Source organism: Moschus berezovskii, chromosome 11 (genome assembly GCF_049115385.1).
Source record: "Moschus berezovskii isolate FMDL1 chromosome 11, NW_MosBer_1.0, whole genome shotgun sequence".
Taxonomy (NCBI): Eukaryota; Metazoa; Chordata; class Mammalia; order Artiodactyla; family Moschidae; genus Moschus; species Moschus berezovskii.
Genome location: NC_142470.1, coordinates 89,394,458 through 89,422,386, shown reverse-complemented (window position 1 = coordinate 89,422,386; position 27,929 = coordinate 89,394,458). Strand labels below are relative to the sequence as shown.

General features: G+C 40.4%; 1 protein-coding gene across 4 annotated transcripts in view; it reads left to right on the top strand.

Annotated features, from left to right (window-relative positions):
• Nucleotides 1–27,929, top strand: part of CRIM1 (cysteine rich transmembrane BMP regulator 1) — a 208,836-nt gene that overhangs the window by 134,898 nt on the left and 46,009 nt on the right. For all 4 annotated transcript variants that reach the window (XM_088841545.1, XM_055399525.2, XM_088841543.1 and 1 more), the window contains 2 exons: nucleotides 17,513–17,641; nucleotides 26,516–26,672. In XM_088841545.1, the coding sequence (XP_088697671.1) occupies nucleotides 17,513–17,641; nucleotides 26,516–26,672 (286 nt within the window). The remainder of the gene's footprint in view (nucleotides 1–17,512; nucleotides 17,642–26,515; nucleotides 26,673–27,929) is intronic.

Below are 27,929 nucleotides of genomic sequence, written 5' to 3'. Positions count from 1 at the left end.
GCTTTCAGAAGTTTCCATTGTCTAGTTCTTGGAGAACTACTTTGCCTTCTGTTTCTTGTTTTTGTCTTACAGTCACTTAAGTAGTGAGTTGCATATAAGATAGTGTTTACTCTTCAGTAACATTCTGATTTTGAGATGTTTTCAGAAGACTGAAAGATTCTTTTGGTCGTGGTTGTTCAGTCGCTAAGCCGTGTTCGACTCTTTGTGACACCATGGACTGTAGCCCACCAGGTTCTTCTGTCCTCCACTGTCTCTCAGTTTGCTCAATTTCGTGTCCATTGTGTCGGCAACGCTCTTCTTTTGATATGGGGATCAAAAAGCAGTGCACAGCTTAGGATAATGATTGTAAAACTTTATTGTTTACGAATAATAGTAACTTATTTATTAATAATAATAAACTTACAACATTATGCAAGGCAAATAAATCTTACTGCTTAGTTTTTAGGATCCAAGAAAGACCCTGAAACTATTTGAAAATATTTTTCTCAGCAGTTATTCAATAGCATATTTAAATAGAATTTTAAGTGATTTCAGAAGAGCCAAAGGATTAGACAAAATAAGAAAAGAGCTAGGTATTGTTGTTTAATGAATAATCAGCCAGAATTATTTGGAGGAAAACAGAAACACTGGTATTTATTAAATTTATACACAATAAATTCCTTGGAGCGCAATTGCATAACAAGGTTTGCCCTCACCCTTATTAGCTGCAATCCCAAGGTACATAGTCAGGGTCTGAAATTTGATGAAAGGGATCCCACACAAGGATTGTGGGTTTAAATTCTTCCTAAATAAATCACGGCATCAACAAATATGGTGTGTTAGGTCCTGTAGGGAGGAAGAAACCTTGTTGTGACTGCCACTGTTATTAGAGATACATACCTTCCAAATGACAACATAACGTGCTTGGTTACTCCTAGAGGACTGGGGATGTGAACTTGGGGGCCCTTAAAGACTATGCTGTTAACTTGACAGCTACCTCAATTCACAAGTACCTAAGTGCTTTTTAAATTGGCACTTAAGTACTCTCATGATTAAGTCTTAGCAAATTAGTGTCAACAGCCAATTCAGGTACACAGATAAGCCATCTCATTCTGTAATTGATCATGTTCTTATGTTTTGTTCTGTTGGCTCTCTGTTTCTCCTCTTATTCATCAGTCACATTATTTCTATTTTTTGGCCCTTGTAAAAAGCTAGAGTGGAAATACACAGAAGAGCATGTAAAGTTTTCAGTTTTAAGCGTCCATGTGGGAGATATGTCCATATTGTCTTAAAAACAAACAAAAAGTGAAAAAGAAGGGCAGCAGAATTGAGTCTTCCTCAGCGTCTAGCACCATTTGCATTGTCTTATTATAGCTCTTAATGAGAGTAGCTACTACCTCTTGCACACTGACTGTGAGTCAGACCTCAGTGCTTTAAGAGCATCAGCCCATTTGATACTCACAGCTTCTCTCTGTGGCAGGTTCTGCCATCACAACTTGTGATGGCAGAACCCAAAATTCAAAAGTTGTATGACTTTCCCAAGTTCCTACAGCTTAAAAGTTGCAGAGCAGTATCTCTAGAGCCTTGACTGTGGACCCCGCAGGAATACAGCCTCTGAGACAGAATGCTGTGCATCCTCTGGGTTGACCAGTAACCTGAAAGAGGCTACATCCCCATGAGCTAGGATTTTACCATATGCTTTTGAATCCTTAAAATGGCTCTTGGCATGTAAAGTAGGTGCTAAAAGTAGTTAATTAATGGATGATGAATGAATGAGTGAGGAAAAGACTGGAGTAAGGCAGCAGACCCTGATCTAGGGTTTCCTTAACCAGTGCTGTTAAAGAGGTCAGATGCTGACCTCTGGTGAGCTGATGAAAGAAGAATGTTGAAATGCTTCTGTTTGACAGTGTGCTCTGAGGACAGAAACCAGAGTGCTGTATGAAGTATGTTTGGCACACAGTGGGTCCAGATGTCTGCAGGTGGGTTGACCAGTTAGCTCAGAGTGGCCGCTCACCCTCATGATGAGCACTTAGCTCTTCATTCCCTCCCTGGAACAACCTTCTAAGCCTGGTTTGTAAACTGCAATTCATCCTCTCTCTCAGTTCATCCCCTGCAGTCCAGAATCACAGAGTTCAAGTGTGCCTTCTCCAGGCACTCCAAGGCTAATGCTCACTGTCACATTTCACATACTGCTTTTCGACCTGCTTTTGAGAATGTATAGGGGCCACTATCTTGTTTCCAGCTAGACTTTTTAATATCACTTTTAGGTATTGAGAATAATTTGCTTATTTCCCAGTAATGCAAGACATAAATGCTGTCTTGGTTGATTCTTAACATCAGAGAGACCCTAAAGACAGAGTGCCATTTTCTATTAAAAAAAAAACACAAAACTGTTTTATAATTAAAGGTAAGATAAGGTGTTGGGGAGGGCAATTTGGCTGCATGATGTAATGACATGGCCTGATGACTCAACAGAAAAATGCAGGCTATGTGGACAACTGTGAGGCCAGCTTGGCTGTGACACCTGATGCAGGAGATAAGGATTTCATCATCCTTCATGAGCCTTGATGTCAGATCTCATCTGCTGTCTCATCTTGGGCTGTGGCTGGACCCTGCCCTGGTGGCCATTGTGACCTGAGTGTGCCTTAGGCCCAGGGTGTGCAGAGTCTTCCTGCTGGGAGGAGTTGACAATTTCCATGACCCTGGGGATTTCAGAGCCAAAGCCAAGAGTCTCACTTTTCAAGAACTAGAAACAACATAGGTAATAGTTTACTAGGTAGCATTCAGTCTTACGCTTTGGGTTGCTAATAAATAAATTCCCTGCTTGCGGTTGGGTACTTTCCAATCACAACAGGTACTTTCCTTTCTACTATTTCTGTTTCTCTGAAACAAAAGCAAAATCCGTTTCCAGATTCACTCAGGAAATCAAATAGTCATAGATTGCTGTGGCTGAGTAATGGATGTGTGAGGGTCCATCGTATTACTCTACCTTCCTTGGTATTTAAAAGATTTTTCTGTCATTGAAAACTTTAAATGAATGCTATTTGCAGAGTTATTATCTGAAACTGAACTGAGTTTCAGGCAGGCCTTCTAATTTTGCTGACTTGGACTTGACCAGCTCTTGAAGTGGAGGAATAGATTCTTTCTAATTCTCTGGACTTAGGATGGAACCAGGCAATGGCTTTCTTCCTGCTTACCTGGCTTTCTTGAATCCCTTATTTTGGAAATCCTGGTCCTACTTGGGACAGTTTTGAAGCAAGGACATTAGGCATTTCTTGCCCTTGTTGTGGATTTAGTAAGCCACTTCAGCATCAGCACATTGGATAGATCACATCCTGGACTCCTCTAAAGAGCTAGAGGTTTTTGAACTGTCAAATAGACTGTCTTCCTCATCATCAATCCTAATTTTATGGGTGCACTATATTCTTCCCTATAAATCCTGATGATATAGTTTGAATCAAGCCACCTTGCAAATGTGATTTCTAGTGGCCTGCCAGAAAAGTCTGTACCAGGCACATATCTGGGTGGGAATTCCTTGAAATAAGAAAAAATGTTTCCAACCCTGCCCACAATACTTCCTCACCAAACAGTATCTCAAATGATTAAGCTACTGCTTCTGTGGCAAGGAATCAGACATAGTTTGGCTGACCCCAGAGTCTGTGAAGTCAAAGATGCCATAGGTCACATGATATTAATGTTCTGATACATAACAGGGATCAAAACTCAGTTGATGGGTGATATTGCTTCAGTGCCATATACTAGGCTATTATTAGCAGGCCAAGAATAATAAAATAGTCGTAATATCTGAAAGACTGTTAGGCATGTTCTTTCATCCTTTAACTCTAAGTGTCCTGGAAAATAGTTCCATAAATGGAAATTAAAATATAGCACAGTGTGTTTTTTGGCTTGTCCAAATAAGGTCATATGCGGGGTAACAGATGCATAGCAGATGACCTTGTGTCAAGCTTGGTGGCCTTGAACTTAAGCACCCGAAATTGTTCATGAATGAATATCATAGTATTCTGATTTTTCTCTAGGAATTTAAAAAAGCTTTAGGTATTTCAAGTAACTTTAGAATGTTATGGTTCAGAGCTGATTCTGAAACACTTGATTAGAAACCTCTGTCTCTGACTGTCCAGCCTTCAGCAGTCCCCACTGTTAAGTATTTCCCTGTAACAATGGCCTTGGAAGGGGCTGGTTCCTCTCTGCTTCCTCTGCTGTTCACTTCCCATCCCTAAAAGGGCCTTATTGCCAGGAGTCTCATAATTTTCCTACTGAGATAATCATCGAATCTAATAGTTCAGACTTGGGCCTGCTAATTTTCATCTAATCAACGGAGGCAGGAAAACACAGTCTGGAATGCCAGCTATGTGGATGAAAAATATTTAGTCATTCTTGAAATGATAGGAATGTTTTTCCAACAAGCTTAAATAAACACAATCTCTACTGAGACTGTGTTAAACTTTTTTTGGAAAAGAGACAACTCTTAGGCCAAACAGAAGTTAATGAAGGTTATTAAGAGACATGCCCTTCAGAAGAGGCTTGTGGACATTAAAAAGAAAGATTCTGTTTTCTTCATGGTACAGCCATTGACCAGAAGTAGCAGAACTGCTTTCCCTTCTGCTTTTGTCAGCCTAACAGAATTTCATATTTTAACTGGTGATCACATTGTCTGCCCTTTCGAAAGATGCCCTGCTTTACTAGCCACGGCTGATTAGACCATCTTAGGTTAACGTCCTCATCTTCACCTTCTCCCACTGTTTGCCTCGGTTCTAAGGAGTAGGTTGGTCTCAACACATTTGTATTGAAAGCACCTGACAGCACTTTTTATATGAAGCTCGTTTATTTGTTTCCAGTCATACAAGGTCCAACCATAAAGTAATAAAATTATTTTTAAACATAATGACATTTTTAAACAAACCAAGGTTTACATACCCAAGTGAAGTGTTTCTCCTTGCAAGATAGATATATGGGGAAACTGTACAGCTACTGCAGGAGTATAGTCATTCAGAGTATTTTGGGTGCTTCTCTGTTGAAACTGACATTACAGCTTGCAACACATCCTTTTGAGTATCTTTAGCTTTGTAAACCCCTGACTTCAGAGGTTTTACTAGGCCCTTAGAAATAGTCAAAGACATTCACACCTAAGCCTGATGGAAAGGCTGGGTAATACTGTTCAGAGGAAGCAAAAAGTGACAGTAAAATAGAAGCACTCTGTCTTCTATGACATAGTAATCTCCTCTGGCAGCAACTCTGAAGAGAAATTTCAAATAGAATTTTAGCTTGAGCAGCATTTTAGTACAAGCATATAACCCCCAGAAGTGAGCATTTTTAGCAATAACATTTATTTGTAAGTACAATTCCTGGTGTGTTTATTGGAAAAAAGAATCAATCCATTTACCACATAGTATTTATATGACTTCTGGGGGCTAGAGGCATATATTTAAATGGTGATCTATTATATTCAACTTTTTGTGGGATTGCAAGTGCTCCATTCAGACTTATTTTCAAATAAATTATTAGACTAATCCCCTATATATATTGTGCCATTTTAAACTGTCTTCATGGTATAGTCTTAACCTTAAAATGAGCAAAGTGATTTCTATCGTTTAATACATGAGGGTTAGAGATGGTAAGCTACCCAGTGAACTGTTTATAGAGGCCCTATTGAAGTATTTGCTGTGTCTGTCCGATCGTTGAGGATAAAATATCTGCTGCAGTATTGCTATAAAATAATAAGGCAGACAAAAGGAATGAAGCTGTCTGTCAAAGAGCATCCCTTGCCCATTGATGGATCTCCCGACACAGGTGGTTGCTGAGGTGACAGGGAGCTGGATCACACCCACCTGTCACCCTCTCCATTTGAGACTCCTGACATGCTCACTGTCCATCATCGTGCAGACTAGGACAGCTGTTACCAGGGTATTTGGCAACATCAGATCTTGATCGAGGGGTCATAACCATCAGTTTGATCCAAGTTTGATATGAGATAAGCGATAAGGAACCGTTAGTACTTTTTTGAAATTTATTAGAAACGTGAGAGGATGGTGATGCATTGCACATTATACATTTTTCAATTTGATTTGAATTATTAGCAGTTTGACCAAATTTTCACTTGCCATGTATATTTACAAGATGCCTGTTTACCAATCAAGTGAATTTTATTTTCCTATCTAAGAGATTAGCTGGATTTAACACACTTGCCTGAAACAGAGCCCCGTTTAGGGGTTCAGACCACTGGAGACCACAGAATTTAATATTTGCTGTGAGTCAAAGACAAGATTCGATTCAAATAAAAAACCGAATGCTTTTACTTTGCAGCATCATGAACCAAGACTAAGACTCCCCAAGAACCTTCTAAGACCAACAGGGGGACCCTGAGAGTCATGTAGTGCTCTGGGTTTGATTTTTCACCTTGGCTGCTAGAGCAGACTGAGCGTTAAGTCTGTAAGCCACCTCCCCAGCTGTGAGGCAGGACCTCACAGCATGTGCTCAGGACCTCATCCCTGGCTGCAGTGTCTTCTTTCTACTTAAAAGTTACCTTGGTCTTCGTTTTCTCACTTTAATTACGTATACATATATGATATGGGCTTCCCTGGAGGCTCAGTGGTAGAGAACCTGCCTGCCAGTGCAGGAGATGGGGGCTCGATCCCTGGGTCAGGAAGATCCTCTGGAGAAGGAAATGGAAACCCACTCCAGTATTCTTGCCTGGAGAATCCCATGGACAGAGGAGCCTGGAGGGCTACAGTCCATAGGGTCACAAAAGAGTCTGACACAACATAGCAATTAAACAGTGTCATCTAAGCTATAATTTGAGACTGCCTTGGGTCTGCTTTGGGATCCAGCAGAGTAGATTTAACGCTTGTTTGTGTGCTCGGTGCCTCCCGTTGCCTATGCCCACAGCTTGCACTATGGTCCTGCCACCCATAGTTTGGGTATCTGTAGGAAGACACAAAATAGTATTCTTTTTTACCTTAATTGGAAAGTTATATGTGTTAGTCGCTCAGTCACGTCCAACTCTTTGTGATACCGTGGACTGTAGCCCACCAGACTTCTCTGTCCATGGAATTCTCCAGGCAAGGATACTGGAGTGGGTAGCCATCCCCTTCTCTAGGGGATCGTCCCAGCCGAGAGCTCGAACCTGGGTCTCCTGCATTGCAGGCAGATTCTTCATCATCTGAGCCACCAAGGAAGCCCCAAATTGGAAAGCTATTGCCCTGAAAATCAGCTTACATTAAAAGCAATTCAGGTGTGTCTATTTTATTAGTGAAACTAAAAAAATATTCAGAGATAATAAATTGTCTGCTGGCGCTAGCCTCAGGCCTTGCAAGTTAAGAGAGGACAGCAAGCTTAGATCTTTTCAAAACTATGCTTTTTGGGAACCAAGTTTTAAAAGATTCAAGGGAGATTTTAGGCCATAGGAATTCAATAGGGGTGATCCACATTGCTGTGACAGACACTGAGAACATTATTATTTGAAACACAACTATTATTAAGAAAGTACTGGTTGAATTGTCTCTTAATATTGATATGTTTCATATCACTGACTTACTGAAACTAAAATTTGCTGATCAAAGACATCTTTTAGAGTTGGGACTTCCATACCCTCTTTCAACTTGAGAATGGCAGGACTACTGGCAAAGCTATACCAAAACAGTATACATTGTCCTCTGATGAATTTGCCTTCATCCCCGAAGATCCAGCAAGGCCCCCATCATGAGAGAGGAAGTGCGGGGTCAGCCAGGCACACAGGAGCATTGTTTCAGCTCACACTGGATAAGCTGATTATGAAGAGATTTCTCTTCTCTTCGAGACACCATGGACACAGTCAAAAGTCGAAACAATGATGTTCAGACTGCAGCTCAGCAAATGTGAAAGGCGCCAGTGGCTGGTCACTAACACGCTCCAAAGCTTACCAGACCATATGAAAGGATGTCATGGACCCACCCACGACCCAGATGCTTTTCATGTTATCAGTGGAGATAGAAATGATGCTTAAGTTACAATGGACAGTGTTCACAATGCCAAGCCAGTTGTCAGACCATTTATCAGCTGAACATTTGAGGCCCGCAAAAGGGCTCGTAATTCATCTACTGAGCCATCATCTGAGACCATTTCTGACTCTGAGCCGGCATGATAGTCATTTCAACAACAATTACAGCAACAAGTAATATCTTTGTCACCCTTTGAGTTTACAGAATAAGTCCCCTCTTTACGATCTTATTGGGGTCTTATAATGATCTTGTGAGGTAGAAATAGGGGAAATTCCTACTTTATGGAAGTCCAGAGAGGTTCATCGTCACATGTAAGGTAATGAATGAACAGAGTCTCACGCTGAGCCTTCTAACCCCAAGCCCATGTCTTTAGCATTGCTTCTCTTGAGACCCAGATCGTAAGGAGGGAGAGGATGAGGAAAAGAAGTCAGTGGACATGAAAGTACTTGATTGTCATGGCTCAGATTCAAAACCTTTTTGCTCCTGGCTCCGTTCTCATTGCTGAGACCCAGTTGCTGTTATTTTGACCTTTTGTGACCTACCTTTGATCTGGGTTCTTTTCCTGAACCTCCATCTGGAATTTTGACCTCGCCTTTAGACCTCTTGGAAAGCCTGCTCCCCCAGTAGGTTCCTGCCTCTCCCACTTGGGGAAGCGGCTTTCACCACCCCCTACAAGCTCTGAGTTGTCTCCCCAGATGTCTTTATCCTCATGCTTGCCACGGGCCCAGCCTCATTCACACCTGCCAAGCTGAAGGCCCCGAGCAGTGATGCTCAAGTCTCCACTGAGTGTGCCCAGCACCGAGATACCATCCTCAACACTTGTGCATCCTGACCTGCCCGCTTCCCTCATCTCCCTCTAATTCCTGCCCAACTGTGCTTAATCAGGAGGCAGATTGGCTGAGCCTTCAGCACGAGTGCCTGTCCTTCATGCAGGATGAAATGAGCCGCGGGGTTGAGCGAGTGCCCAGCTATTTCTGAGGTTATGTTAATAACACTTTATTCATTTGGCACCATCAAGGAATGAGGTCATCACAGAGTGAATTCCCCAGATGAGTGAAATTTGGGGTGTCAAGTTTTATGTTCAGCATTTTGAAGACAGGCCGCCTACAGTGCTCTGTGTACTGTTGGGCCTTGTTAGGTCAAAAGTGCAGATCATAATTTAAACATTTCACAGGCTTAAGATATTCATAGACTACTGAGTATCTTGTTTGGGACTGTTTGGGTTTGGGGATGTGCATTTAGTTTTCATTGTTGTTAGTGTGTTGGGTTGACAGCAGACTTCTGATCTAGCTTGCTACTTCAGTGAAGCTCATTTATTGAGTATCTACTATGTGCAAGAGATCCTGCCACGATGAGGATCCTAATAGAAAAGTTAGGAAATGAGAGATTCAGCCAGGAGAGGACAATATTGAATAGGGCTCTTTCTCAGAACATGTGTCCCAACTTTGAGTTGTCAGATGTCTTTTTGTCCTCTTTGTTCATTCATTAAGTTCTCCAGTGGACCAAGCACTGTGTTAAATGCTAAAGTTGTAAACACTGAATAAACCATTGCCTCTAATGGCAAGATCCTTCCCTCCTGGACCTCAGCTATTTCCCAGAGGGTTGGGGTGAGATCCCGGAATTCTGACCCATCTGACACCCCCTCCCAGCTTAATATAGCTATTAAAATGTACACACATATACACATGTACTTATAAATATGGCACATTTTTTCCAGTTAAAACTTACCAAGATATAGTCTCCATGAAAATGAACAGTAAAAATATATACAAGGATAAAATATAAGACAAGTCTAAAAGATTATTCTTGGAATCCAACCATTTTATGAGCTCTCGCAAGCTGAATTCCTAGAAAAAGATATCCCATTCTCAATTAGAGGGTTTGTTGTTTTTTTTTTTTACTTTTTGTGGTCTTTTAATAATCACATAATCATAGTACTGTCTTTTCCTATTAAATATGAGATTGCTAAAGGAAGAAAAACATGACTGACAGCCAAGATTCCTTGGAAAAAGAATACAAAGTTAATAAATAGGCCTAAAATAAATATAATGCTCCCCTATCTGCCCATAAAATAATACAAGTCTTGGGAACATTTTCACACCATTCATTTTTAAAATAAAGAAACTGCTCTGAGATTAGTACTTTAGAAATTACAAGGATGTAGGTGTTGTTATGAGAAATATATACAAAGGAAAAAAGGATAACTAAATGTGTGGTGGCTGAAAGAATTTGAAAACTCCAACTGTAGGAGATTTTTTTCCATGACTTAATGAGACTTTCTTAAATACACACTCATACCCCATGGAAATTCCCACTTCCAGATTAGGGAATTTTTGTATCCTCAGTTTTTGGTTGTTTTCTTTTTCTTTCATCGTCTACGTTAATAGAGTTTTCCCCTCTAACTTCATTTGGAAATATTTCATCTTTATTATACCTCTTCCCAGGCTGCAATTATGTTAACAATTTGCTGATTTATTTGAATGGTTTTCTGACTAGTTATGGTCACATTTGAAAAGCAACTGTGGTAACAGAATGACACATGACAACACAGTAAAACAGATTAGCTGTTGTAAACAGCTCCTTCGGTTCTGACTTGGCCAGCTTTATCTCCAGTTTTATGATCCCAGACAGGCTACCAGTAATTGGTGGGCTATAAGGAGGACTGATATATATGGCCATATAAACCAAGTGAAGCTTTGGAATTTTCCCATTTATTAGATGTTCACATGGCTTAACCAAGCCCAGCCACCACCACCACCCCCACCACACCCCGGCAAAAAATCTTAAGGAAGAAAATGCCTGAATTAGGTCTGAAAAGAGAACATCATTAGTCATCTTTGTCTCCCACAATCGAATAAGCAGGCTTGTATATTTATATGGAAGAGCTCCATGAGGTAGGCACATCATTAGTAAATCCTCAAAGGAGAAGTAATGAGACAGATAAGAATTAGCTTTGTTTATCTTATCACTTCTGTATGAAAGTTTTTTAACTCATAAAAGAAATACAGGAACATATCTGCCATAGAGAACTACTTTACCTGTAGTGAGATTTTTCCCAGGAAGACTTTTCTTGGTATGTGTCTGTCTGTGTATGCGTGTGTGCACTTGTATGGGTTTGTAGGAATCTAGGATGCTGGTAGGCAGCTGCTACCCATGCCAGGCCTTCCAGACCTGCCGCTCGCCCGGAACACACCTCAGGGAGGGATCAGCACACCTGGAGACAGTTGGGATCTGGAACCTGAGCTAACTTTTATCCTCCTAATAGAGTCAGTTCTGCAGACAGTCCTAAGCACACTGGCTCTGTATGCTTTACACGAGTGTGTTTTTCCAGGTCACCCACCCATCCTCAAGAGCTACTAATGGGCTGTCAGCCTTCCCAGGATTGCTAATCAGAAAGAGTGCTTCCCACTTTTCTCAATGGAGATAATTAGTATTATTTGCAAGATAAACAGCTCATAGTAATCAAGGTAATGAGAAGAACTTTGTGTTTATTCAAAACCAGGCACTCAGTGGAGTAACACAGTTTAGACACCAAGTTAAAAAGAATCTGAACATTTTCACTTAACCTATATCTATGTGAAATTTAAAGACCAGTGATTATATACATTGTTCAAGAAGCAAATTCACATTATTATTGCACATTTTTAATTAACTGGTAGTCAAAATACATTCCCTTTTGTTCTGTTGTCATTCCAAACATGTTGAACTATCCAATATGATGATGATAAGACTGATATTAAAACTTAAATCAAGACCTTAAAAGGTTGGATTGGAGTTTCAACTTAATTCCCTTTCCTCTTTTTGGAAATTTTTCCTTAAAATAAGAAGCAAGAAAGTTTAGCGCTTAGATTTGCTTAACACATTTATACCTCCTGAATAATGAAATGTATGTTGCTTTATGGTCTAGTGCTGTGGCCTTGGAGTTAGAAATAATGATTTTATTTCAACTTTATACCCGTAACCAAATTCATTGCAATCGTAGTACCTTAATATCCTTATTGAGTGGATTAAATTGCTTCTAGGAAATACCTGAACTTCAGTGCAGAATATTGGTAGCGTTCTTCAGAAACTCAGTGTCTGTGGCTAAGTCTTGAAAAATGTGATTATTTTCCTGGAAATGTTTTTATTGATAAGAGGTTCATTGGACTTCCTAGGATATGAAGGAAATTTTAATAATCTATAAAATGAAGAACCAACATGTGTTTGCTTATGTTACTGCATGCTATAATAATTTTTTTTCCAGAATTTTGTTTTCTGAGACTTGGGATAAGAATTGGTAGCTGAACATCTGCACTCCTGACACAGTTCCAAGGGTTCTTGTGAAAAATAGCTCTTCTGGACAGTGTTAGGTATAGGTACCTGGAAACTCTTTAAAAATCATTCAGGAAAAGGATAGGTCGAGGAAAGTAGAGATTCCCACTCAGATGCAAGGTAGGAAACAGCAAATGGATATAGACATAACAAACACCCATTTTTGTTCTTTATTGCTTCTAGGCTCAGAAAATATTTCTAGAGTTCTTCTCCACAAAGAAGCGGTTCCAGGGTTCCCTTTAGAAATAGTTGTAGCCAAAGACAATGAATTCCTGCTGTTTCAAGCCTTCTTCCTTTGGAGGACTTTAAGGTATTTCTTTAATTCCTCAGCTGATTCAATACAAGATGAGATGGAATTTCAGGGTGATCCTGTAAGCAGTACTTGATTGAATTTCCTCTTGCCAAATCCATCTTTGTGCAAGCATTTTCCCATTCTCCTAAATAAGGAGATCCAAGAGCATTTCTTGCCTCTGAAAGAGGCCCACTAGAGACATCTCTGCCCAACCAGTTTAAAGGAACACCATTTTATTTGCTTCACACAACAGGCAGATGCATTAATGTCTCCAAAAGCCTTAGTCTGTTCAACTGATACCCTCCAAGGACACGGCATTACCATCATCCTTCTAAAAAGGCATATGCTCTCTGGCATTTCATGTCAGTATTTTACCCCCATGGTTGGATGGCACCATTGACTCAATGGACATGAGTTTAAGCAAACTCAGGGAGATGGTGAAGGACAGGGAAGCCTGGTGTGCTGCAGTCTGTGGGGTCACAAAGAGTCGGACAGAACTGAGTGACTAAACAACAACAGCAACCATTTAAGAGCACAGAAAGATAGGTTTCAAATAAGAATCATCTGGTCTTCAGGCCACACCCCATCCAGATATTTTCCATATTCAGAGCACTGTTGCATAGACTAAAGAAAGAGTGTTGTGTGCTTAGTCGCTCAATCGTGTCTGACTCTTTGCAACCCCATGGTCTGCAGCCCACCAGATTCCTCTGTCCAGGGGGATTTTCCAGGCAAGAATACTGGAGGGGGTAGCCTATCCCTTCTCCAGGATGTTGACCAGGGATCGAACCAGGGTCTCCCGCATTGCAGGCAGATTCTTTACCCACTGAGCTACCCGGGAAATAACAATTCCCATTACAAAAGTTTCGGATGCTCTAACAAGCCCAACAGACGTTTCCTCAAGCTCCTTTGTTTACTTGGATTAGAAACAATCATACCATGATAACATGATTCTAGATTCTTCAACCTTACCTCTTTCCCCACCAAGAACTTCCTTGTATCGAAACTATACAAAAAGTCTAACCAGCTCTTGGTTATTCTCTAAGGACTGTACATGTTTCAGATGTTGATTTGAAATACTCTAGTTCAGGATGCTATCAAATATGTCTCACTTCAGAGTTCATTATGCAGAATAAGAAATTGGGTTTCAGTAGCTTCACAGCACTTCATTCTCAAAACATTAACCCTGATGTTAGTAATAAGACCAATTCTGAGATTACATATTAATATACTGGATTGAAAGCAGACTCAGATTCGTTTATGATAATGTCAGCATTCTGCTGGGCAGTTTACCGTTGCATGTTTCTGTTGTTATATTGTTCTTAATGGAATTCTAAAATAGAGACGGCCTCACATGGTGGGAAACTGAGCACTAGATTGTTGAGAGAATGCTGAAAGGGACTAGATCGTAATGTTTGAACTTAGGTAAAATGTTAGGTGACAGCTAGTTACCTGTATGTATCTATGAAAGTGTTAGTCGCTCAGTCATGTCCAACTCTTTGCGATCCCATGGTCTGTAGCCTGTCAGGCTCCTCTGTCCATGGAGTTTTCCAGGCAAGAATACTGGAATGGTTAGCCATTCTCTTCCTGACCCAGGGATTGAACCCCAGTGTCCCGCATTGCAGGCAAATTCTTTACCATTTGAGCCACCGGGGAAGCAGGCATGTGTGTGTGTGTTACAAATCAGCAGTTACTCCAGTGACAAAGGACAGCAGCAGTAAGTACCCCCAAAACATGCACCTCCACCCTTATAAGGCTTTTGAAATTTGTTCCACTTTGTATTTGAAAACAAAAGCAGTAATTATTTGTTTAATGTAATAAAATGAAATGACTAGTGTTAAAATGCTTCTTAAAAATAATTTAGACATCTGTCTATATTTAACATATCACAGTGAGCGTTGTGTTCAGTCTAATCTGTTGAGGGGCAGTTGAATAGTTTTAGAGTAATTAAGTTCTGTTGAATAATAAATGGTTTTGTTGAGTTTTTCTGTGTTTTAATAGTAAATGTTGAGGGAGTCAGAATTTGAGAGTTCTGTGCTTTACAGTTTCTTCCCTCTGATGTACATCACTGATGAATGGGAAAATATTAATTTTAGAGGCACAAAATCATGTTTTCCTTCTTTACAATCTACCACATTGTCAAAACCTGGAAGACACTCAGTAGGACTTATTTTGCCTAAAATATTTACAATGCAGCATTGTTGAACCAGCACCTACTTAAATGCTTCTATGCTTTTTTTTTTTTTGCTCATTTGGTAAACTGAGCTGAAGTTGTTATCCTGAATGTTGTAGGGAGGCATGTTGAATGTATTTCCTGTACTGGAGAAATGTGTGCTTGATAAACACCTGAGACCTGATTACCTAACAGATGTAGCCATTGGATAAAGTGTGGTACTGTTTGAGTCCGTGTTGTGGTTCTATCCTCAATGCCGTGGTTTTTTTTTTTTTTTTTCTTTTACTTTCTAGCCCCAGATCACAATCCTTATCTCATTCGTTAGTCAGGACATGCACCAAAAATAAGATGCACATCACCAGTGATACACATGTACATCACCATTTTTCTTAACAAATCCCTAAAACTCATTGAAAGTAAAATCCCATACTGCCCTGGGATTATTCTGCATTTTCAGTGTCAGTGTCATCTGCCCAAGTATATATTTTTCCATCATACACTTTCTGAAGGCAGAAGTTTCTCATCAACTTAAATATCAGTAAAGAATACAAGCTTTGGGTCTGTGTGGATGTGCCCAAGACATTTCTTTACCCATAAGCCATTCACTGAAGCACTAGACAAAGAGTTTAGAAGCCACCCCTGATCCTTAACTCTCTGGAATGTAGACCTAAACTCCTCTTTCGATGGGATTATCTGTGATGTGGTTTACTCAGATGCGATCCTGGTCCCCTGCTCTATCTTATATTTGTGATTAGAATAATTTTGACAAAACCTCAGCCGTCTTATGGCTAAAGGCTGATAGAGAGTTATCTTGAATGGGTAGGAAGAGTAGTGATAAAGGAAAGTCTGTAGGTTTAAAAACTGAAGATGTGGGACTTCCCTGGTGGTCCAGTGGTTAAGAAATCTGTGTTCCTAATGCAGGGGCACAGGTTCGATCCTAGTCGTGGAGCTAAGATCACCACATGCCACAAGGGGCAACATAGATAGATAAAGCAACTGGTCAGCGATGTTTACAGTGAATTTTAAGAGAAGAGAGGAAAGCAACTACTGTAGTTAATCCACTAATTCTTAAAACTTGCCTGAAAATTAAACCACTTTTTGATGTTTGTAGTTACCCGTCAAAACAGATACAGAAGAAACGAAGTCATGAAAGAAAATTAGAACTTTCACAGCAGCGGAAATTAGATAAAAATTTCAGGGAGATGTTCTTCAACTGTGCTGTAATAAAAATAGAGAATGTGCTACGCCGTCTTCATATGTATTTTTGCTGGGAGAATGCTGATGAAAGCATCTCTTTAATAAAGCCCTCGTTGCTCACCACCTGTGAAGAGTTGACTCGCTGGCCTCTTTTAGCAGGTGGATAAAAACGTAGAACTCTTGATCTTAGCAGTGGCAGCTAAAACACTTATTTTTGGTCTCTCTTCCATGGTAACTGGAGATGAAACTTGAGAAGACAGTGTGGACTAATGGATAGACTGTTGGACAGGAGGTCAGGAACCTCTGTTCTATTCTATTCACAGCCTGCTACTGGGTTGCTATGTAAACTTAGATAAGCTACTTACCCTCTCTGCACCTCATATTTTCCATTTGTGAAAACATAGGTTAGAGACATTCTGTATTTAGTGCTTCCCAAAGATATTGTGAAAACTAGCTTATTCTGAAGAAGTTCATAGCATCTTTGGGTTGAAAAGAGGCCACGTAAATATGCCATTGTCCCTGTTCCCTTGGACGGCACTCTTGCCATGGACTGAGGTTGTGTAAACTGTCCATTATCAGCCACTGCAAAACAGGTACCCTTGTCAGGTGCCTTGTATTGCACAGAAGCTGAGCGTGTGACCCTACAGCCAGAACACGTGGATTTGAATCTGGGATCCGCCACTTACTAACTCCATGACCTTGGGCAAGTCAGGATGCTAGATTTCCTCATCAGTTAAAATAGGGATAATGATAACACCCATCTCATTGGACTGTGATCTAAAATGAGGAAGCATTTGTGAGGAGCACCTTGGACATTATGTAGATATGTAATACACTGTATATACAAGTGTGTGATTACTGTCATCACCCAGAGCAGTTCTTCATTATTAACGCAGCAGGGAAAGTCAAGATCGCCTCTGGCCTTGGTTTCTTCTGTGCGTCTCATCCCAGGACAGATGCTCTCTTTTCCTCCAGAATGCGTGTTTCTCACTCCCACTCCCATATGCCCTGGGCCCTGAGTATAAGCTCCCATAGCTGATGTTATCTGCTCTGTCATCTGTAATAATTGAGAGAGTGTCACATAACAGATCAAAGAAATCCAGATGTTTTAAAGTCTCAGAAACATCTCTGATTTAGTAACTAAAAAAAAAAAATACTCAGATATCAGAAGTATTGCAAAATGGAGAGCAAGATAATTGACAGTTGGAAGCTGTGTCCTAATTATTATTTTTAAAAAGTCAGAAAACATCAGGAGAGGATAGAGGAACAGTTAAAAGTTTAAATTCATTTCAACCTTTCTTGCCTGCTTTCTATAGAAGGTACCCAATGTATAAATTGCTCAAACATAAAGAACTAGAGGGTCGGATTTTCAAAAATCTAAATAAAAATATCTCTTTTTTCAGGGGTTAAGAACATTATGAAGGTATAAAAGTTTAGGATCTGATGAAAATTATTGATTAGGTTTTCTTCCTATAACTTACCATAGTGTGGGATTTCAAAGATTGAATAGCATTTAAGAGGTACTCATATGTTTCATTGATTTTTTTTTCTCTCTCTCTTTGTTATTAGAACCAACCTACATCACAATTGATCCACCTGCATGTGGGGAGTTATCAAACTGTACCCTGACAGAGAAGGACTGCATTTATGGTTTCAAACTCGATCACAATGGTTGTCGAACCTGTCAGTGCAAAAACAGTGAGTACATGGAAGACTGTGTTTTTTCAGAGCCTAATATGATATTGTCAAAGCACATTATGTGATTGAATATCCTTTTCATTCCTGTTCATGTCATTGCCTTAGCAACCTGAAAGAGGGGAAAAAAGTGTACTTAATGTAAACACACAGTCAGTTGCAGAAAAAGAGCTGCCCTTTATTCTGCTTTTCGCCTTCATTTCATTATACATCAGGATACTCCTTATTGTCCAGCTGCTTCATGGGTGCAGCCTTGGGAGCTCTGGGGCACAGGATTCCAAACACTCCGGGCGCTCTCAGTACCACCGTTGTCTGGGTCATCCTGTGACAAAGAAGTCACTCACACAGAAGTGTCACATTCCACCCGTGGGCACCATAATCTTTAGAATGCGCTCCCCTTCATTGACCCCAACTGTCCTCCATGTAGATTCCAATCATGTCTCCACCATGATCTCTGAAATAAGATAGGGTAGATTGCATTTCTTCCTGGGGTGGCGGGGGGGCGGGGGGAATTGCCCTTCATGTTTAAAACTATTTTGAATTCCTCTAAATCTTCTACCAGAATAAACATTTTTATTCGTTCTCCAGGTGACAGTTTCTAGAATTCTGTTGGGTCTTTCCATCTTTTGATACACTTAAAATATGTCATGGTTTTTATGTAAATGTACGGCCTGGAAACAAACAGAATACTCCAGAATTTGGTCTGATCACTGCCCTGCTATTGTGTGGCCTAAGTGGGTGTTAGCTCTTTAGATTATACGCTATCAGCTAACACTGAGTTTATAAGGATATGGAACCAGTTGGTGCTTTTTACAGCAGCAGCTCTTAGGTGGTTCTCATCTATTCTGTATTTGGACATTTGATTCTTTTTATTTTAGTGATACAAATGCAGGGTTGGATTGGACAAGAAATTACCCTGAGCATTTTCAACTGACTACGAGTTAGTTGGGATATTTTTGAATTTTAATGATGTGATCTCATACTTTATCTGTATCTCTCAGTTTATGTTAAATGAGCGTAACTTACATGTCCTCATCTAAATCATTGCCCTAAAATAAACTGTACAGAACCAGGGACAGGGCCCTGTTAGCACCAGAGACCCACCTGCGAAATGACTTTGAACACAATTTTTACTTTTTCTTTGGAGTTATTCAACTAGCATCATATCAGCTCCATGTCCACAAGGAAATCTTGAAACTCTTGGCCTGTACCTTATCTAAGATCAAAATACATTCTATTTGCAACATTTTTTTGCTGGAAACCCTACTTTAAACATGGCAAAGTTGATAGGGTGTGGATTGTTTTTCACGAAGGTATATTGCCTTGTGGCTCAGCTGGTAAAGAATCTGCCTGCAGTGTGGGAGACCTGGGTTCGATCCCTGGGTTGGGAAGATACCCTCGAGAAGGGAACAGCTACCCACTCCAGTATTCTGGCCTGGAGAATTCCATGACCTGTATAGTCCATGGGGTCGCAAAGAGTGGGACACAAGTGAGCGACTTTCACTTCACCATGCTGCCTCCTGATAGTCATTGGTTTCTTTCCTAAATGTTGAAAATCCCATGTTTAAACATTCATTCTGCAGAGGTTTCTGTAGTGTTAGGATCCTTTGTCCCTTTTGAATCAACATTTGGCCTTTTTTTAGTTTTCTGAAATCTCTTTCTTTTCTCTCTGATGTCTCCAAATATGGACAGTGCTTCTGTAATCAGCAGGTTCTCTGTGAGCCTCTAGGTATGATTACCCTAGGCACAGAGAGTTGAAATCAGTTAATGTAGAGAGATGATTACCTTCTGATTTATCAGTTTTCTTGGACTCTGTGTTCCTCTTCTTTTTAATCGTTCAGCGCTTTTTTTTGTAAGGATATTTTTGTTGAAGACACTCAGTAGAAGTAGCTTAATTCAGTTTTCTCAGTTACTTGTTACCATCGTACTGTCTGCCAGATGGAGTTAGTGCTGCAAGGGAGATTATCAAACTACTGTGATGCTGGCTGTTCCTGCCTTTAAATTTCCCATAAGCTTCCACCAGTCAGGGACTGTGTTCCTTCCTGTGCTTGTTTCTGTTCAGAGGGGGGCAGGTCCCTGTTATACACCTATCTGCCTTTTATATCTCCCTTTGGAAGGCCAAGTTCACTAGGCAGCTGCTTTGGCAGCAGTATCTGTTGGCTTAAATGGTCAGCTTGGGTTTTTTGATCCCAAGATAATTGGTGATTGTATCACAAAGAGTTTATATTTTAATCCTTCTCTTGTATCTCTTGAGCTATACACCCATTTTGATCACGGGAGCATACCTAATATTTTTCCCTGAATTTTTTGAAGTCTAACAATTTATGTTTCATTGTGCCTAATCACCCCACCCACAGTCTTCACCTGGGTTTTGGTGTTGTGAACTTGGAGCCACATGGGCACACTTAGATAAGCACGCAACAGATTCACAGTGAGCCCTTTGTAAGTTAAATCCAAAGGAGCCATTTTCCTCAGCTGTCAGTGGAGCCAGTCAAAAACATCTGACTGGCTTTTAGCAAGGTGAGTCTGTGGAGAGAATTCTGCTCTGCCTGGCTTTCTCAAAGGAACAGCCCCACGTCCTGCTTGCTTTATGCCTTCATTTCATTAACACGTAGGAAGAAATAAGTACAGGAGACCATTGCATTTTGTGCCAACTGGAATTTGTCATTTTGTCTGTATCAAACGAGCAAAAGTACACGGAAGGTACATGACAAAGCCACAGAGCTTTCCTGCTGTCATCCCCTGCCATGAGCAATCCTGACACCTTTTCATAGGTGAATCAAATTAAACCAAACTGCTACATCCTCCGTTGTCAGATTCTTGTGATTGTATGGACCCAGCTTCCCACCAAGCCTCTGGCATCAGACTGACTTGTCTCTGGGTGATTGGGCAGATTGCTTTATTTCCCAGAGCCTCTATGTCTGCATCTATAAAGGGCAGGTAATAATACCAAATTAATGGGTTATTTTGAGGACAACTAATTAATGAATGCAAAGCTAGCTTTAGTACCTGACATATGGTAATTGTTTACTCTACACAATAGCTGTTTTGTAACCTGCTCTTCCGAGTCAGCTGGAGCTGGCCGCCGCGGAAAGCCCCCAGCTTCCCCTCCTTTGTTCCGACACCAGCCTGCCTCCGGTTCTTCCTGTCCTCTGAGGGCACGCATGCAAACAGCTTTCCTTTTGCCTTTCATTTTAACCCTCAGTCTCTTTCACCTGGTTTTAGAAAAATGAAAGTCCCTTGTACTAAAGGATGGCGAAATATGTTCTTTTGCCCATTGCAGCTACACGTTAAGTATGGATTGTGTCTAAATCTCTCCTTTACCCTATTTTTCTGCATCCCACCGAAGTGTTAGATTATATGTATAAACCACTGGGGTCAAGATTTCTTTCTTAAAATTAGGACCAGCACCGAATGACTGTTTCTCCTCTGTGGCTGGTTTGTTGTTTGCTGGTTCATTCCTTTCATTCCTCTAGCGTTTATTGAGTGGCTGCTGCTGCTAAGTCACTTCAGTCGCGTCCGACTCTGTGTGACCCCATAGATGGAAGCCCACCAGGCTCCCCCGCCCCTGGGATTCTCCAGGCAAGAACACTGGAGTGGGTTTCCATTTTCTTCTCCAATGTGTGAAAGTGAAAAGTGAAAGTGAAGTCACAGTCGTGTCCGACCCTTAGCAACCCCACGGACTGCAGCCTACCAGGCTCCTCCATCCATGGGATTTTCTAGGCAAGAGTACTGGAGTGGCTTGCCATTGCCTTCTCCGTTATTGAGTGGCTGCTGTATGCCAAACACTAGGAGTACGAAAAAGATAAAAATGGACCTTATCCCTGACTAGTATTGGTAATGTGTTGGTAATATTAGTTATATGCAATTAGGTTGTAATGCTATTACATTATAGTCAAGCATATCATAGATGGTCACTGAAGATTGAAATCAAAACCCAGTTGAAACACGTCCTTAAAAAGAACATGGAGAGACTTCCTAGTGGTCCAGTGAACCTTCCAATGCAGGGGGTTGCAGGTTCAATCCCTGATCAGGGAGCTGAGATCCCAAATGCCTCGGGGTCAAAAAACCGAAAAAATAAAACAGAAGCAATATTGTAACAAAGTCAATAAGGACTTCAAGAAAGGGTTCACATCAAAAAAAAAATCTTTAAAAATAACCTGAAATATATATGACAAAGGATGATTTTATTTGAACATGGTGTAACTTTGCTTTTTTAACCTGTAACAAATAGCATTTCTTATAACACTGCCAAGCAAAATAATGCATCAGGGGCATACAGACAATTTAAACTGTCCCTGACTCATTTTTTCAAAGACATATTTAGAATAAAGAAAAGAAACATGGTGGAAAATGCTTAAGAATGCTCAATAGAAACAGAGGTCAAAATCAAAATCATTTGGATAAACTACTAAAAATAACTTTATTGATACCAAGCTGTTAGTAGCATTACTTTACCTGAAATGTTTGCCGTCATACATCATGCACTTCTGCTTACGGCAGGTACTGTATCTAGTAAGTGACATCCATATGAATTAAATGGTGTCGATCTTTGAGCATCTTGTTTACATTTTAAAATCAAGTGGTTACCATTTTTCTACCCTGTATAAGAGACTGCAAAAGAGACATAGGCGTTTAGAACAGTCTTTGGGACTCTGTGGGAGAGGGTGAAGGTGGAATGATTGGGGAGAATGGAACTGTAGCATATTATCATAAGTGACCAGTCCAGGTTCGATGCATAAATTTTCCTCTGTTCAAAAATAAAATAAAAAATAAAAAAAATAAAATCAAGTGGGCTTCATCAAATTACTTGTAACTTCTCTTCCAGTTTTTAACATTCTGTAATTCCAGGGATTAATAATGCTTTTAGCTAGAAACTAATGCAGACATAGAAAACTAGTGGTAGCAGGAAGAGGAAAAAGCTTTCATAGTTTTCATGAAATATATATCTGAAGCAATCATCTAAAGAAGCTTGCAGCATCAAATGCACAGGAGCAGGCTCCTGTTTTCATGTCATTGTTACTCTGAACAAACACTTATCAAGGGCAAGATTGGGACCACTGTTTGCAGTGTTACACTTCTTTATTTAACAGCCTTAGGAACTTTATTTGTGGTATCCGTAACTTGCAGATTGATGGGAACTGCCAGAACCCCAGAGCGTGAAGTCCTACAGGAGAGAAGCACAGCACAGCTCTAGGGGTGCCATCATGCTGTGTTCAGTGTGCCGTCCCCATGGTGTTCACTGAAAGCAAAGCACAAACAGAGCTCCCCACAGCTGGGGCCACATTGTGCCCCTGGGAGCAAAAGCATCTTTTTTTCTCCCAAATAAACAAAGTTTACTGCATAGCTGCTGTCAACCAGCCATATCATACAGACTCTGTAGTTTGCCGTTATTTATCACTTCTCTTCAATGGGAATTTTCCCCTCTGGATTGGAAGGCATTTGTGGATCACAGTGAAGTCATACCATTGAAAAATTATAAACATAAAGGCTTCCCTGGTGGCTTAGACAGTAAAAGCATCTGCCTACAATGCGGGAGACCCGGGTTCAATCCCTGGGTCAGGAAGATCCCCTGGAGAAGGAAATGGCAACCCACTCCAGTACTCTTGCCTGGAAAATTCCATGGATGAGGAGCCTGGTCGGCTATAGTCCATGAGGTCACAAAGAGTCAGACATGACTGAGCAACTTCTCTTTCACCATTCTTTCTACTGAAGCTTTTAAAACAAACCTATAAACCCTACCCATCTATAAATAAGGTGTTTCTAACGTATCTGTTCTACTCTTCTTGTAAAATGTTTGCCTTAAAGTTATACATCTCTGAAGAAAAATTCATAAATTTGATACATGGATCTAGGAATACTTTGAAATCTTTCAGTTCAGTTCAGTCGCTCAGTCGTGTTCAACTCTTTAATGTTCCCTATTTCTGAGTTAGGTGATATTTGGAGACATTTAGCAAGTTCCAGTATCATTAAAGTTTTTCGATACTAAGTTTTTTCATCCCATTATTTTCTATGAGCATGTTAGTCTTGATGAGAGTGGAGGAGTAAATAGCAAGAATTTTGACGGGTTCCTTCCCTTAGCAAGTAACTTGTTGAGTGCTCACTCCATGCTGAACACCATGATAGCACCTGGACTATAAGTGGGTCCCTGCCCTAGAGCTCCCTTCATCTGGGGAGGGAAATGAGATAGCAGGCTGATGAGCTGGCCCAAGTCAGGGCAACCTACTCAGGAAGTCACAGCCAGTCTGAAGACCATGAATGTCCTGTATTTTTGTTTCAACATAGCAGCCTTTGTTTGAAGTTCCCTTCTACTGCAAAGCAGAGGTAAAGATAAACTTAGTTTCTTTCAAAATTTTTAAGCTTAGTGATACAACAGCTGTTATTAAGGATGAAAGCCCATTCTATTGGGTTGGCCAGAAAGTTTGTTCAGGTCTTTCTGGTTAAGCTTGAACAAAATTTTTGGCCAACCCAACAAATTTAAGATCTATGGGAAAACTCCTTGTCTTTACAGGACCACCAGAAAAATAAAAGCACAGAGGTGCTCAGACTCAGAGTTTCAAGGAATTCAATCCCCAGGGATGTTCTCAGGGTGTTTTTAATTCATGGATTTCCCAACATAATGTACTTGATGTCAAGACTTAAAATTTCTGCAATTAAAAAAAATGGATTTACAACTTAGATCTTGGTGTCAGAGAAAGAAGTGTGGCTATGAAAGTCTTCTCCCTCCTTCATCATTCCTGTAATAATGGGGAAGCCGTGATGACCTTTCAAGTCATATAATTATAAAATTTTAAATGAGCCATTTAGAATATTGCTTTTAAGGATGCAAATTAGTAATCAGTTGCTTCACTGTGTGATACAGACCCATGGGGTTACATTAAATATGTGTAATGAAAGGTTTATGATGATGACAAACTAGAAAATTATACCATAAATCACATTATCCTTTTTAAAAGATAGCATATTAAATATCAAGTATTGCCAGCTAAGATTCACAAAAGATGCTATCTTAAAAATATTTATGTAAAACATGAACCCATTTCACCTATTTAATTGTAGTTAAGATTTAAATTTGGGGGCTGGTGATGGACAGGGAGGCCTGGCGTGCTGTGATTCATGGGGTCGCAAAGAGTCAGACACGACTGAGCAACTGAACTGAACTGAACTGGTGGCTCAGTGGTAAATAATCTGCCTGCAATGCAGGAGACCCAGGTTCGATTCCTGGGTCGGGAATATCCCCTGGAGAAGGGCGTAGCAACCCACTCTGTTTCTCTTTCCATGTACAGAGGAGCCTGGTGCGCTGCAGTCCATAGGGTCACACAAGTCAGACACGATTGAAGCAACTAAGCAGCACGGTTTAAATTTAGATTAAAAGATTTGTGTGTGGAAGGGACACGTGTTCTGTTTTCCCAGTAATACGTACATTATTTACAATGTTTATGCTCAGAGGATATCCACATAAATGCATTTATCCAGCAAAAGTAGTCTCTGCTTCCCATTTTACCAGTCCACGCAGAACACTAATTAAACATTGCCACACTTTCACCATCATATCTGCTTCTTTAAATTTGACTATCTTTCAAATTCTGCATTTAATTTAGACAAATCTCAACTTCTTTATTTACATCACCAAGCATGCTTTTCTTATTTACCTTAACATTTTTATTGCTTATGTTACTCTTGTAATCCCTGTGTCATACCTTTTAAATTTCTTTAGAAGATTTCCATTAAACTAATAGAAGTTTCTTGTGCCAGCCACCATTTCTTCTTCCCTCTTTTCCCCCTTCTCCTAAGTTATGACTGACTCAGAGGACAGTCAGCCATCACTCCAGGTTCTGTCAACAGGGGAGAGTTTGAACATTTCAAATAGTGGGTAAACATTAATCTAGATATTTCTTTGCCATACACATTTTTTGTCAGTTAGCCAAGTGTATCTAAATAGCTGAATTTTTTCTGCAATGGGGATAAAAGTATCTAGTTGAAACACTGATTATTTCACTTTGTATTAGTTATTAGAAATATACCTCTTAAAAGGTAAGCAGAAGGCAATGGCAAGCCACTCCAGTACTCTTGCCTAGAAAATCCCATGGATGGAGACGCCTGTAGGCTGCAGTCCATGGAGTCGCTAAGGGTCGGACACGACTGAGCTACTTCACTTTCACTTTTCACTTTCACACGTTGGAGAAGGAAATGACAACCCACTCCAGTGTTCTTGCCTGGAGAATCCCAGGGACAGGGGAGCCTGGTGGGCTTCCGTCTATGGGGTCACACAGAGTCGGACACGACTGAAGTGACTTAGCAGCAGCAGCAGCAGCAGCAGACCTTTGTGCTCCATATAGTACGCAGTATTATACAGTAACATCTAAAACTCATAAAACATATGTGAATGTGCTTCTCATGGGCATGCAGTAGGAACAAAATGCATAATGAAATTTGAGGTGTAAGCTTTCAGTTCTCACATTTGAATAATAAATAGTAATCAGTGGTTTGAAGTAAGAACAAGTAAGTTCTTGTAAGTAAGTTTGAAGTAAGACTGGTAAGAACAAATTGCATGAGAAAGCGCACTCCGTTTTATCCACATCTTAAATAGTAGTTGCCAGCCTGCTCTTCAGCCCTAGACTGGAGTAACATCAGAAACTATTATTCAGAGTTGAACTTTATTCTGTATATTAGTACAAAACATGAAGCTACATTCCGATAAACATGGTAAACATGAAGTGGCACCATCTATCATTTTTAACCATTGCTGATGCTGTGATAGAACTGAGAACTTCACATCTGTGGAAAACTGGCAGATCAGGGGAAGGCATTGAAGCGTCGGAGGTGTTCCGGTCCCTTCATCTTTGGAAGAAATGTGCTGTCCGTGTGTCTTCACAGGGGAGGAGCTCTGCACGGGCCTCAAACGAGGCTGCACCTTGAACTGCCCCTTCGGCTTCCTAACCGACGCCTATGGCTGTGAGGCCTGTCAGTGCCGCCCGCGCCCCAGGAAGTGCAGACCCATAGTCTGTGAGAAGCATTGTCCGTTTGGATATCTGTATGTATTTCTTAATCAGAAGAGCTCTTCTCAGTTGTCTGTAACTTGACGAAGTGTGTTACCTATTTTTGGAGGCTGTTTTTGTGTGTTTGTGAACAAATCAGTGATGTACTGAATTCCGAAATATCTATGCTTATTTTGTTAGAGGAATCGGAAAGTGGGGAAAGGAGGTATGTCCAAGGATAGGAATCAGGTTTTACTTTTCTTTGAGGATGGGCCAGAGCCTTGTTATGACACTGGCCTTTGGGCTGTTGGGTGAGATTTCCTCATAGGTAGGGCCTTTGGACACTGCCAAAGGCAGTGGACCTGTCATGAGGTCCCAGAGATGTAAGCTCTTTGACTTTGCACAGCTGTCGCAGCAACTGTTTTGTGAGAACCTATCTAATCCATACTTTAGGATGAATCAGTAGCTGTCAAGCTCCTGATTTGCAATAAGGAGCATCCTTACCTGCCTCCCTATCTTACCTTGATGCTTGTCTACAGTTTACACTATGCTTTTTTTTTTTCAGTAGCAGTAGATTTTATGAATTTCCTTGGAGATAAAAATTATGACTTATATTTTCAAATATTCTTTATTGACTCAAACCCCATGAACACTCAGAGTATTCTCCGGGGAAAATAGATATTTCACATTTGTTACTTTACTGTCTGTCTGAGCATCTCCTTCTGCATGTGTCAAGTTTATTCCTTAAAAATAGCCTTTCAGAATTTTTCCTGCCTTGGTTCCTTCCGTTTTAGTCTCTCTCCCTTTCCAATATGATACATTTATATAACGCTGGTAGTATAAGGGACTTGGAGCCATCATCTCTTGCCCAGCACCTTAAAGGCATTGTTTTTATTCTTCCCCCTGGAAATTCATGTTTAACAGGGAGAGGGGAACCTTAATTTTAATTGGATAATTAAGTTGGAGACATTATTCTTTAAAATTCCCCAAGTTAACTAATAAATCATCATTATTCTTAATCCTAAAATATGAATGCGATACTCATAAAAGTACAGTTATTTCTTAGCTTAATTGCTAATGTAGAATAAAGGATTATTATCATAACAGTACCTACAGCCTTTTGCTAGAGCATTATAACAGTTCAGAACCCAGGCTGCACTCAAGTCCAAACTTCATTTTGGAGAGGAATCTCTTAGAGGATTGTGGATTCCACTTGATATTCCTGTCATTAAACACATTCAAGGAGGACAAGTTGACTCCTGTAGGCAAATGAATGGCTAGCACATGTGTTTCAAGGACAGCCTCTGAAGGAG